The sequence below is a fragment of the Ursus maritimus genome, unplaced genomic scaffold (genome assembly GCF_017311325.1).
Source record: "Ursus maritimus isolate PB19 unplaced genomic scaffold, ASM1731132v1 scaffold_35, whole genome shotgun sequence".
NCBI lineage: Eukaryota > Metazoa > Chordata > Mammalia > Carnivora > Ursidae > Ursus > Ursus maritimus.
This window is the reverse complement of record NW_024426119.1, coordinates 18,811,200-18,825,030: the sequence shown is the minus strand read 5'-3', so window position 1 is coordinate 18,825,030 and position 13,831 is coordinate 18,811,200. Positions and strand designations below refer to the sequence as shown.

Below are 13,831 nucleotides of genomic sequence, written 5' to 3'. Positions count from 1 at the left end.
TTCTGCTAAGTAGTTCAGAGGTATTACCAACCACAGATCACTTTTTTATGTTAACTTCTTGGCTTAGCCATTCTCAGACAAAAAAAAAAAAATAGGTACTATAAACTTGAACCCTAAACCTGTGTAAAAGGCTATACATTTCTCAGGAGAGACTAAGACATAGAGTGGGCCCTGGATTTTTCTCTGTTTGTGGGTGAGAGCTTCTCCATTCCAGGACCCTACCTCCACCATTAACAAGACTTTGTCTCCTAATGGCATGTAGTCATTAAAACCAAGCACCTTGATTACTAATACTGGCAAAATGAAACAAAAAGCAAACCACACTCAGCATCAGGTTGTTGAAATTTCTCTCTGTTGCTGCCATTCCTGTTGCCCTTGTTATTGCCTGTTTTGTGGAGGGAAAGAGGTGGTCACAGGATATTTCCCTTACTTTATTGAGAGATCAACACTACATTTAAAAAATACATTCATTCTATTCAGCATCTCTTAATGTTTTATAGTGGAAGAATTTTCCGGTTATATAGTCACCAATATTGCCAAAAATAGAAGACCTGGAAATACCATACAGAAATTTCCAGCTTATAAAAATGTCAGTCAAAACATTCCCTTTGAACATTTCTTAGATTGTGAGCAATCTTGACATCAACTTTAAGATACAGAATGTACTTTTCAGATTTCCTAATTTCTCACATAACCCATAAACATATGTGAGCCTGTGTAAACATTTTTGAAGCTGTTTTTAATTTTTTAAATTCTACTCCCCTTTGAACATGAACAGTGACTCCTATTTGAAAACTCATTCAGTTGACCCCGCCGCCACTGAAGTCCTCTGTGCAGTCCACCAATAACCTACTGAGTAGCGGCCCTTTTCTGTGTAGTAGCAACACAATTTAGAAGAAAGCTGCCTGAGTCCCATTTGTCATGGGATTTTTTTTTAAGATTTACTTATTTTATTTATTTATTTATTTATTCATTTGAGAGAGAGACAGCACAAGTGGGAGGGGCAGAGGGAGAGGCAGAATCTCAAGCAGACTCCATGCTGAGCAGAACCCCCAGAACACCTCAGAAGGAGAGGTATAATGAAGTTATATTCACATACAAACTTGGCAGACTAGACCACTTTTTAATTATAAGCTTAATTGGCACAAAGTTCACTGAGGATATACTTCACTTTTACACAGTCTTATAAATAGAAAAATACATTGATGCACAAAAATGATACTTTGATACCAAATTCAAACAAAGGCTTCCGAAGAGAATACAGGTTATTTATTTCAATTAAAGATGGTTCTTTCATGTGCATTATATCATGTATATGTTTAATTGCATATTATGCTTAAAGCCAATGGGATATGTAGCTAATTGCTCATTTGGTTCTTGAAAAAAGTGAAACATACAAATATTGTCTTCTTTTTAACTACATAATAGACCATAAAAAATGCTGCCTAATACGTAGCTATAAAATTATGATTTGCTCCACTGACATCTACGGCAACTTTAGAAGGCACTGCTTGTGATTAGGACCCTGCCCTTGTAATGTCTGGATTTTTTCCTTACTGGAATACACAATTCAAATGCACAGGACTCAATGACTTCCTTAGTATTTAAAAGAAGTCTTCATTTCAAGGATAGAAACATGTAAGATCTCACTAACCACAGCTAAGTTTTTAAGGGAGTAGTAGGAAAGATGTGGGAAAGAAATAGGATACTCGATAAAAAGCTATTTGAAAATTACCATGTAAAAGTAATTACCTCCATCATAGCTGTATTTTTCTAATTACAGTTCTTCCAATCATTTGCCACCACAAAATATATTTATTTTTATTCTTTGTTTAAATTAACATGAATGGTAATTCTTCCTAAATAGCCATTAAGCTCTTTGGAAATTTTAATCTTACTTAAACTGCTTTAATAAATAAGAATGTTTCCCTATGACTTTTATAAACACCTGCCATGAAGCATATTCTAAAACTACCTTTAATTTGATATAAAGACACTAAGGCAATGCAGAGGAATCCATGACCTTGGCAAGACCTAGCAAGTACAATAAATGCCTGTGATCTCAATAAAAAATATAGGCTATTTAAGGCTTCATTTTTCTTATATTGAGCTATAGTATAAATGTAACTGCTTAAATACAAACATCTTTCTTCTACCACATAGCAAACATTTTATGTAATTAAAATCTAATTTCTTCAATTCCACCAATGTAAAAATAAAACAAGTTGCAAATATCAATAATATAAAGTGTGATGGTGAAGACAAAAGATTAGCAGTTCACAAGCTAATTAAAACTGCAGTCTGAGGATGCCAGACCAACATTATAAATATGAAGAAAAAGAAGCTAAATGCTTACTTATCACAAATAACTTCAGCATAAACACCAGCTATGTTCAAATGTGGCCAGCATGTAGGCCAAGTATAAACGCACAGATTACAGTGAAATAAAGCCATAAAAATCGAATTCCCTGATCCTTCAATCAACCCTTCAGAGCAGTGGGAATATAGCAGGGAGCTAGAAGCCCCACTTCAGTTGTTCATACTACATTAAGACACCCTTAACCTCATTCCCAATCCCCTTCCTACCCACAAGAGTCACAGTGAGTATACAGTTGGTCAATCCACTTTATCCAGAGTCTACAGATAAAACCATTAAGTTATGCTATATTCATTTTAAGGAGATTGTTTATATAAATTAATACTCAAGGACACTGAACTGATGTTTATGCATATTCTTATTTAACATTCAAGTGGTTTAGATGGCATTTTACAAGGTTACCCACAGTACAAGTAGGGTTTTTTAATTTGGATTAAAGGTTGATAGTTTTATAATTGTATCTAAGATTCTGAGTGTTAGACTCTGGACTGATGTATGTTAAGGCAGGTGGTGGTATCGTCAGTCATTCTACATCATATATGCACTCTTCTGTGGCTACAAAATCCTCAATCCTGAAACATCTGCTGCCATGGGCTAAGGTTTTATAAGGCACTTTTGGCTATGTGAAATATTTCTCATAACTCACGGGCTGAATCTTAAATATTTACAAAGCTGCAGCAAATAAATTTTAAAACCAGATAGGTCTAAGTGGGACGGTAGAAGCAGTTTGTACACAATGCCTGTTCATCTCTCTCTGAGCCACGTATCATCCATAGAAAAGATCACAGACACGGGCCACTTGAGTTATTGTGTAGCTCACTGGACTCTTCAACAGCCACAGATCCCCTTCTCCTTTTCTTCATTCAAGTGATCTGTGGAGGTGTGACCATTGGATCGGACCACTCCTTCAGGAATCCAGGATTTGTCTACACACCGTTCCATTCGCTTCATTATCAGGTCCAGGAGCATCTCGATTGCTTCGCTTATGTTTGTCCCATTGGCAGCGCTAGTTTCAAAGTAGGGGATTCTGCAAGACAGAGACAACTCAGGTAGCAACATAGGGAGGGAAAAGACAGTGACCTTTGCCCTTCATAATTCAACTTCAAAAATGAGTATAAATATGTAAGACAATAAAAACACTTTACCACAGGGGAACCTGGGTGGCTCAGTCGGTTAAGCATCTGCCTTCAGCTCAGGTCATGATCCCAGGATCCTGGGATCCAGCCCCGCATTGGGCTCCCTGCTTGTCAAGGAGCCTGTTTCCCCCTTCCTCTGCCCCTCCTCCTGCTTATGCTTGTGCTCTCTTTCATGAATAAATAACATCTTTAAAAAAAAGAAAACACTACCACGGGGTACATTAAAAAGTAAAAAAAGACAATAAAATAATTGACACTGAATTCTTAATAGAGAAAAACCTCTGGAAATTTTCATTCCCATTTCACAGATGATTAAACTGAGGCTCAGAAAGATGAAGCAATTTGCCCAATCTCATAAAGATAGAAAGTAGCAGTGCTAGGATTTGAATCCACAGCTGCTTGATTCCAGCATAACCAATTTAACCATAAACTCTACTGGTTCCAAACTAATCTACTTTGTGTGAGGATTTCCAAAACCAATCCCTTTCGCTTCCTGCACTTGGGGGAGGGAGGGAATGACATTAGAGAGGAATGCAAGCTCATTGTCAAAGGTTTTGCCACATGTCATAAACTTGAAAACATTCCAGAATCTACAGCATCACAGAGTTTCCCAAGGACATCAGTCTTCTGTTATCCAAGGACCTTGGTATATGTTTAATTGTTTAATAACTCACAAAAGAGTTTCAAAACCATAAGGCTGCTTTTCACATAATTTTGAGGTCGGTCTTCTTGCAGTGGGTTAGTCTTTGCAAGAGGATTAATCAACTTCCACATTCTTCCTGCTTCTTAATAAAGCCATGAAAACAGTGATAAAACTTTATTTTCTCAAAATATTGAGTTCATTTCTACCATTTGGTAAGAAATCTGACCAAAATGCTCTGAGATATAAAAACTGCAAAAGAAAGTTGTTTGAGAACCTCAGGGGGTCCTGAAATTGAATTCAGTAAAGTGTTCCTCCACCAGTATTACTTTTCTTGGAGAACATCTTTGTTTTCCAGTGTTCTCCTAGCATGTTAACACTACATCAGTGACTGATTACAATGTCGGTTACTCTTTTATTATTTCTTGGCTAGGAGCCGCTTCCACAATGAGAGCTTTTATAGATTTTTTTTTAACTTCCTAGTACTTTTACAGATCTTTCCACAATTGCTTTGCGTCTCATGCCACTAAGAAGCACATGACGGGGAGCATGTACAGGAATGGAAGGCTATTTCTCCGTTATGATTCTTCATGATACCATCTTATTATTTGCACACTTCCTGTAGGAGCTGATAGGCCTTGCAAATGGACCTCTGCAATTCTCTCCTGCTTTAGGACAGCTCTTAAAAACTGGCTGAGGAACTCCTAATTCATTTGAGCATTTATCCACCCACCTGTGAGTACTGCAAGACATGACTGCTCCCCTGATTCCACCATGCCCGTGTTCAGACCCCACATACTGACTCCAAGATATCTCAATCAGAGAATGGTATGCTGAGCAAAATACATGGTCTTAATGTTTTTAAACCTCCTGCCTGGCTACATCTTCGGTTGTTGTCAGTCTTCTTAATACCATCTTCATCTGCTATCTTATCCACAAAATGAAGATAATGCATCTTTCCCATCTCCCTGGTCACCTGCAGTATTTGGTTACCAAGTATTAAGAGGGCATGCTTTGTGGGGATTCAACATCTATTTATCGAATACTTATGATGTTATTAAGCTAAATCACCGTAACGGTATGTGGTACTGCCATTGTTACAGGAATACTTTTAAATTGAGAATTCTCAAAATTTCAATACTTACATTTCCTTCATCCTACTCTTTCTCAACTACACTATGAAGAACGATTTAATGTCTACAGAACATTTCTCATACTTAAAAAGAAGGATTAATCATTCTATCACCATTCAGAAATGCACTGTTTCATGGAAAAGCAACTGAAAAACTCATGCCTCTTCCCGAGAATAATAAGCTGAAATTGGAAATACAAAAAGAGAGAGAGGAGGAGGAGGAGGAGGAAGAAAGGAGGGAGGAAAGAAGGGAAGAAGGAATGGGAAGGGAAGGGAAGCGGAAGAAAGAAAAGCCGTTGAGCAGAAGAACTTTCTTATCGCGGTAATGCACATCTAACTTTTTTAAATCCCCTCAAAGTCCATTATAAAGCGCTTTGAATTCAAATCCTGCGCTTCATTGAATTCCTCAACTGAATCTCCATTAAGCTATTTCTACTTTCCATAGTTTTTCCCTCTCAGCTCCTGAAAATTGCCTGTTTTTTGAGGCATAAATGAGAAATCATAGTTGAAAATACTTTTACAAACCATAAAAATCTATGCATAGAAGTTACAACCATCTTGGACAATGGTTAAGAGCCATAACCTCTGAAGCCAGGCTGCCTGGATTCAAATCCTAGTACGACTGCTTACCAACTCTATAACCCTGGCAACGCGTTAAACTCTGTGCCTCGGTTGCTTTATCCATAAAACTAAATAGTTATCAGTATCTTCTTCTAAGGATTAAATAAGTTAACATTTAAAGTGTTTATCTCAGAATCTGACACATAGAAAATGTGTCCTTTTTGACATTGTGTCACTGATAAATGTTTCCTATTTCCAACACAGAATAGGTTAGGTTACAAAAGTTTGCTTGTAATTTTGTTGTTTAACACTCAGAACACATCGTCCCATAGAAACAATGTCACTGAGTCATGGACAGTCATAGCCCCAAGAGACCTGAGCAACATTATAAACATTAAATTCCCAGACTAGCTTACAAACTATTGATTTAATCCATAAGGTAGCTGAGTACTGCCTCAGTACTGCTCTCAATTCTAGTACCTGGGACCATGTTTCCTTTCCTAGGTCAAGGATGGCTCACTTAGACCTGTCCTTGCTGAAGGCTTCGTGCTCCAAAGAATATACCTACCGCGCGTCCTCATCGGATTCCTCATTGCCCCAAGTGATCTTCACCAAATGCAGAGAGAAATGGATCTCCCGTCACTGATTAATACTAAGGTATAAACGACTGGTGCCTCCAGCAGACCTATAAGCTATTGTCTAATATATTTACTCACTTAAGCAAGTTTTTAATTGGTAGAACTTCAGAGTATAGGAATTAAGTTATAGATTTTTAAGTCACTCATGTTAATATTGTATATCTTTTAATAAGATGTAGTTTAGATTTAGAACTCCAAATTCAAGTAACAACCTTCTCTCCTTCAAAAGATATTTTCCCGCCATTTGTGAACCTCCTGGTCATGTAACTGGGAGTCTGGTTAACAATCTTAATCTTTTAGAAGGCATTTGGGCTACATTATCCGAACACTTCTGCATACCTGTAAAGAGGGTAACAGTGGTTCATGGGGTCATGGCAAGGAGGAAATGAGATAATACACGCTAAGGACTTAGCACAAGCCTAGCATCCAGTAGTGCTCAATAAATCCTAATGTAATGAGTTTTCTCCTTCTCTAAAAATAATATTCTGCTTTTCCTAAAACTTTCTATGCAAAAATTTAGTAAAGTTAGCTTACATTCAAGAGGAACAACTCTCCCCCTTTTTAACCGTAGAAAGAGTGATACTGTTCCTTCTCTCCACATGGTGGTGCTAACGTAGCATTACTTGGGGCAATATTGCCAAACCTTTGAAAAAATCCTGTGCAGCTAATTGTGGTATCAATCCAAAAATGACCATGCAACAGCTGTTTGGAATGCATGCAGAACACCAATTCTGGTACATTTTTTAAAACTAAATAGGTTAATAACAGATTTTAAAGTAGATAAAATGAGCAAAATGGCAAACTATTCCAAATCAATGATGGGGGCAGGGGGTACTATTATCATTTGCAGTTTTTCACGAGGATATCTATATCCTGCTCATGCAACAGGTCAGGATCCCCATCAAGCTGATTTCTTTATTATTTATTTCCACAAAACTAGAAGATCCTAGATTACAGTTAGAGGTGTCAGGAATGAAAGCAAGCGTATTTGACAGTTCTGTCAATGGTTCTAGATATTTGGCTCACATGTGGATCCAGATATCATGGAAAATTTTTTCACTAAATTAAGAAATGAGTCTCACTACTTTTCATAGTCTGTTGAATGCTAAATGAACAAGCACTTACAAGAAAGGGCTAGTGTCTGGACTGTTTCAACCTAGGAGATTGTGCCAAATGAAATTGAGATCCTCTGTTGAGCTGTGTGGGGTTCTGAAAATCAGTCTCATATGTTTAGTTTTAGCTTATGTGTGTGGTTTTAAAACATGTCTGCCCAATGATACATTATTATTTCTTGAATGAAGGAAGGATGTCATGAAGTATGCAAAGAACCGAATTATTAAAGATCAAGCTATTCATGCCACATTTCAGCTACTTCACACTAGATAGGACACTGAGCATTCTGCTGAGCTAAGCCACTTGAAACCCAGAAATGGTCTGCACTCATATCATTAATGTTGTAAGTAAATGTTTTTAACACATTCTTTAATCCAGAAACTCTTGACCACTTTCCTCATCAATAGCCAGCATGCTTCAGTGGGGTAAAAGTCATCTTACATTTGCTGCCCTTAAGAAAGTAGATCTTAAAACTTCTCATCAGAAGAAAAAAAATTGGGGTGCCTGGGTGGCTCAGTTAGGCGTCTGCCTTCAGCTCGGTGATAATCCCAGAGTCCTGGGATCAAGCCCCGCATCGGACTCCCTGCTCAGCGGGAAGCCTGCTTCTCCCTCTCCCTCTGCAGCTCCCCCTGCTTGTGCTCAGTCTTTCGTTTTCTTTCTCTGTGTCAAATAAAAAAGTAAATCCTAAAAAAAAAATTATAACTGTAGGTGGTGATGGATGTTAACCAAACTTATTGTGGTGATCATTTTGCAATATATACATATACCCAATCATTACACTGTACATCTAAAACTAATACAATGTCATCTATCAATTACTTCCCAATTTTAAAAAAATGTTCTACCCATTCCTTTGTATAGCACATGAAATCTGTACACATTCAATTATCACGCTTTCATCGTATTCACAATTTCCTGTATTTCCTTCAACTCAGAATCAAAAACAAAAGGCTTATAATGACCACCAACTATCATGTGTGAAAAAAGGAGAGGGGGAGCGTATTTAGATGCAGCCATTTTTACTCACCAAGTCCTCTGCCTGCCCACTTATGGCTGGTACTCCCTCACTACCAATCCCAGTGTCCCTTCCCAGTCTGTATCACAGCTGATTTAATCAATTTTGAGAGAGAAAAAACATCCTCCCTCCTCAAACATGGATTTTCCAGTGATGAGTCATTAAGCACACTTCCCTCATCCCATGCATGGCACAGCAGACAACTGCCTCATACCCTGTGCATAATGATTTATCAACTCTACTGTCAAGGAAAGTATCTGCCAGCGTGCACACCTGTAGTAACTTGGTTCTCAAAGTGTTATCTTCAACCACCTGCAGGAGAAACATCTGGGAATCAGTTAGGAACAAATTTCTGGGCTCCACCCCAGACCTACTGAATGAGGAATTCCTTGGGAGCCAGAGTTCAGGTGATTTTGATACACATGAAGGTTTGAGATCCAGTAGTATCACCTCAAAGACATTGCTGTCCAGGCTGGTTCTGTTTGCTCTTCTAACGTATATGACTTGGTAGCTATTTTCTAAAGTGTTTCGGCAATAGTGTAGCCCATTCTCATTCTGACTGGTAGGAGGACAAGTTTGGACAAACTTCTGTTTTGCTCCTTTCTCTGACTTCATTGACAATATTATTCAATACAACATACTAGAAAGCATTATTTTGCCCTTGTTCTAGAAAAACCTAAAAATTACAGGGAACAAGAAGTAAATGGATTCTTAGTCTAATAAACATAAAATTTCTGACACTCTTTCTCATACATTCAATTCACCCTTTCCATTTTGGCTGCTGCATGAAAGTCTTATTCTCAGATTTACTTGTATATTTAAAAGAAGCACTTATGAGCCAATGATTCATTTTTAGGTACTGGGGAGAAGAGGCTGCACAATAGTAACAAAAAATGCAAATTTAGGGGCGCCTGGGTGGCACAGCGGTTAAGCGGCTGCCTTCGGCTCAGGGCGTGATCCCGGCGTTATGGGATTGAGCCCCACATCGGGCTCTTCCGCTATGAGCCTGCTTCTTCCTCTCCTACTCCCCCTGCTTGTGTTCCCTCTCTCGCTGGCTGTCTCTATCTCTGTCGAATAAATAAATAAAATCTTAAAAAAAAAAAAAAGCAAATTTATCAGACAACATACAAGTGATAGAAAGATGTGCCATAAACCATCCTCTATTTTACCGCTATTGGTGTGAAGATGAACTGACCAACATACATGTGCAGTCAGTGAAAATATTATGATTAAAAATTTACAAAATTCTGTGAAAATAATCATTAAATTTACATGTCAAATTTGTGAAATGCGTACGCACTGTTTCTTTTTGCTTCTGAAATTGCCAAACAGCCTACGAACTATGTATTTTAAAGACGTATTTATTTGAGAGAGAGAGAGCAAGTGTATGTGCATGGTTGGGGAGGGATAAGGAGAGAGAGAATCCTAAGCAGGCTCCATGCCAAGCAAGGAGCCTGACACGGGGCTTGACTTCACGACCCTGGTATCATGACCTGAGCTGAAACCTAGAGTCGGACACTTAACCAACAGAGCCACCCAGGTGCCCTGAGAACAATATTTTATGCTTCCTAATTCCTAAGGAAATTGTTTCTATCTCTTTCCTTTCTTTTCCAATAGATTCCATTATCTGATCCGCTAATCCCTTCTCTCATTTTAACTTAATTCAGAAACCTGAGATTGAGCCCCTCTTATGAAGTACTCCCCAGACCTTGTGAGCTGGGCACAGATGAAAGACAATCCCTGGCTCCCCAGACTCCGCCTACACACAGAAGGCACTGTTGGGCTCTTTGATACCAGGCAGGAAGTGGAAGCCCGAGAACCAGAACAGAAGAAACAAACAAAAGGCTGAAGAAACCGAGTGGGGGAAGAAGTCCACCCTGGCTCCCCTCCCGTACTTGAGAACATACTTGCTGGATCCAGCTGTCTCCCCTAGATGCCCTATTTCTTTCGGCCTCACTAACAGACTTCGCAAAAGCCCCATCTAGGTCCACGGTTTCCATTGCTTCATCACGTACTTCCTCCTCGCGCCCTTGCAACACAGCTCCCAGTTTCGACACTTCAGTATTCTCTGTGGTATCTGGCCTCCCTCTTTCCTTCCCACTACACTACCCGAGTGCCTCTCGAGAGTAGAAGAGCACGTCAGAACGGCCTGTGAGGCTCTGCTAGCCTCCACCTCAGAATCACTACTCCAGGCCAATTCTGTCAGAAGCTCAGAAGAGAGGCCCAGGTCCAAGTACTTGCTAAAAGCTCCCCAGAAACTTCTAACATGACAATCATGTGGAGAGCTTCTAAAAGACACCAATGTCCAGGCCGCCACCTGTGGTGGTTTCGTAACATATCAACTTGGTTAGGTTGAACAACATTTCCCAGAATTTCCTTTCTGGTTAGGGTGGATCACAGGAGAGATTTGGGGGAGTCTGGGGAGCGGAAGTGAAGCAGCAGCCATTCAGTAGCTCTCATACACCACTGCTTACCTGCTGGCTCTTCTGGTTGGTATAAACCAGCAACCAGACCTGTTCCTGTGATCCTCCTTCGGTTTCTCTAACTCCTTGGGCAGGTGCGTGTGCTTAGCTCTGTGACAAAGGTCCCTGGCTTCTCTAGGATACCCACACCATCCAGGTCAGAGGCAACAAGCACTGACGCAGGTCTCCTTCTGTCATTATGGGTCCTAGCCGGTGTTTGCTGGTATTTGCTCTCCCCACCTTAAACCCACCTTCCCTTCCTGACTGCCTGACCTGTGGACTTCAAGTTTCAGTGCCCAAATTAACACCTTAGAGACTGCTTAAGCAGCTCCCACAGTGCATAAGGTCAAATACCTGTAACAAATCCCTTTATATGTAAATATGTTTCTTCCATTGAATCTTGCCTGATAAACCACTCCAGACCAATTACCTCAGAAGCTCAGAGGTGAGGCCCAGACACAAGCATTTGTTAAAAGCCCCTTAGGTGCTTCTAACATGGTTAAGCACCATCTACCCTAGAGTGAAAATCTCCACATCCTATTGCAAATACGTGCCAGAGTAAGCCAATAGAGTTGATGGGAATAGATACACTCCCCAACCCCATGCTACCTTGCCCTACCCCTAGAATTGAAAAAGATTTAAAATCCTGTTCTGCCGCCACCCTACCTATTTTCTCTGATTTACTCCCTTTTCTTTTCCACAAATACAGCCCCTACCCATCTAACAGATCACCACAATTTCCCTGTCTCTAGTATTTCCTCCCTTCACTTCACCCCACCCACCACCCCCAGACTGATCTTGAGAGAGTACTCGCAACCCTCCCCGTTCAAAGGATTCCAGCAACTCCCTGCCCCCCAGGATTTCAGCAACTCTCCTTACCTGGTATTCTAAACTCTCCAGACTCTGACTTCTTCCCACCTGGCCAACCTAATCCTCTACTCCCTTCCCAATGTGAAAGCTATCCTTGAGTGTGCTCTGGTCCTCCATCAGCCCAAGGAAGAACAAAGCAGTTGCCACCCAATTAAAAGAGAAAGGCCCTCCTCTGGCTTCCTTGGATTCTGCCTAAAAACCAGGGCAAGGGGCGCCTGGGTGGCACAGCGGTTAAGGCGTCTGCCTTCGGCTCAGGGCGTGATCCCGGCGTTGCGGGATCGAGCCCCACATCAGGCTCTTCCGCTATGAGCCTGCTTCTTTCTCTCCCGCTCTCCCTGCTTGTGTTCCCTCTCTCGCTGGCTGTCTCTATCTCTGTCGAATAAATAAATAAAATCTTTTAAAAAAATAAAATAAATAAAATAAAAACCAGGGCAAGTAGCTGGGTAACATCCGCTACATACCACACCACCTCTCTCCACCTCCCCTTCCTTCTCAACTCTACTTGCTGCCTCCCACTTATATTAAGGGTCACTAATATATACACATTTGAGTTCTCATTGTATTAGAGGGAGAAAGAAAGTAAAGCACAAATTCCTTTGTAGAGGTGCCCTTGACATTTGTAATAAGCAGCAGGCTAACTGCTTTTTTCATGTCCAGTTAATGCTACTGTGATCCTATTCCCAGAGTTCAAGGACAGTATTTAGATGATTCTCCACCACAAAAACACAAACTAAACCACGGGAATCTTCACACTCACGCTCCTCTCCCAGCATAGAAATTTCAAAGCCGACAGGCCTTCTTGTATGCTGGGGCTCTCTACAGCAGCACATGAACTGGTTTGAAATTTTCTCACTGAATAGAGAGCATTTTCCTACCCCATGCATCTCCTACTTGCATCCTGGGAAAGCAGCCTTATATAGTTAGGGCATTTGCCCTCAGAGGTGTCTTTCTTTAAACACCAAGAGATTGAGAAAATGGGACTGAAGCATGGCCCTCACCCCATGTTTTTCCTAGGGTTCTCCCTACCACATAATATGAGCATGTAAAGAAGGTCTTTATACCTCCCAAGGCCTACATCTGAGTGTGTTGTTTCATCTTTTTGCTTTTGCATTTTCTGCTATCCATTCATGTGCTAACGTTCGAACTGGGAATGTTTTCTCTGGATGTCTCCACAAAAATACTCACCCATATTTCTCTGCAAGTCCTCTTGCTTCCTCCTCTTTTACTACTCTCTGGTCTTCCAGATCGCTCTTATTTCCACATAACACTATATCTGGGTTTTCACAATATGCATGCATTTGTAGCTGGCCTGTAAGAAAAATTATTATAGGTAAATAATGTGTGTGTGATCAATGGAGAATATATGGAAAAGTGCTCTGAGAACTGTAAGTGGATATCAGGACCTAAGGAAATGATACAACGCTTTTGAAGCGTCAAGAACCTAGTGTGCAAAACTGAATGCATGGGACAGAGACGTAAAACTTGTCCTTAAGCACATATCCCATCTTACTTATATCAGAGAGGAATGGGAGAATTCACTAACCCTCCGAAAGTGCACGTGTGCGTGTGAGCGACCATGTGTGCACACACCTGTGACTATCTTTCTATCGAAGGCCCTTTGAAAAAAGCTTGGAGAATTTTTACTGCTTATTGCTCATCTTAAAGCTCTTGTTTTTCGTATAGTGTCTCCTCACAGCAATATTTTTAAAAGAACTCTCTTCCTACAAACCAGATTGTTCCTACCTGAAATGTTTTCACATTTTTCTATGATCCTAAGGCAGAATCAATTCAATTCAAATAAGCAAGATTTAAGATTAAGTGAGAGAAAACCCCGAATAAATAGGAAAGGACTCTGTCACCAGAATCAAGGGGAAGCGGAAGACAATT

The 13,831-nt window shown here is 40.1% G+C and overlaps 1 protein-coding gene across 4 annotated transcripts in view; it reads right to left on the bottom strand.

Annotated features, from left to right (window-relative positions):
- Positions 1-1,103: 1,103 nt before the first annotated feature.
- RAB27A (RAB27A, member RAS oncogene family) overlaps positions 1,104-13,831 on the bottom strand; it is a 71,159-nt gene continuing 58,431 nt past the window's right edge. For all 4 annotated transcript variants that reach the window (XM_008705995.2, XM_008705992.2, XM_008705993.2 and 1 more), the window contains 2 exons: positions 13,130-13,253; positions 1,104-3,404 (listed from right to left, as the gene is read on the bottom strand). In XM_008705995.2, coding sequence (XP_008704217.1) covers positions 3,206-3,404; positions 13,130-13,253 — 323 coding nt within the window. In that variant the 3' untranslated portion in view covers positions 1,104-3,205. The remainder of the gene's footprint in view (positions 3,405-13,129; positions 13,254-13,831) is intronic.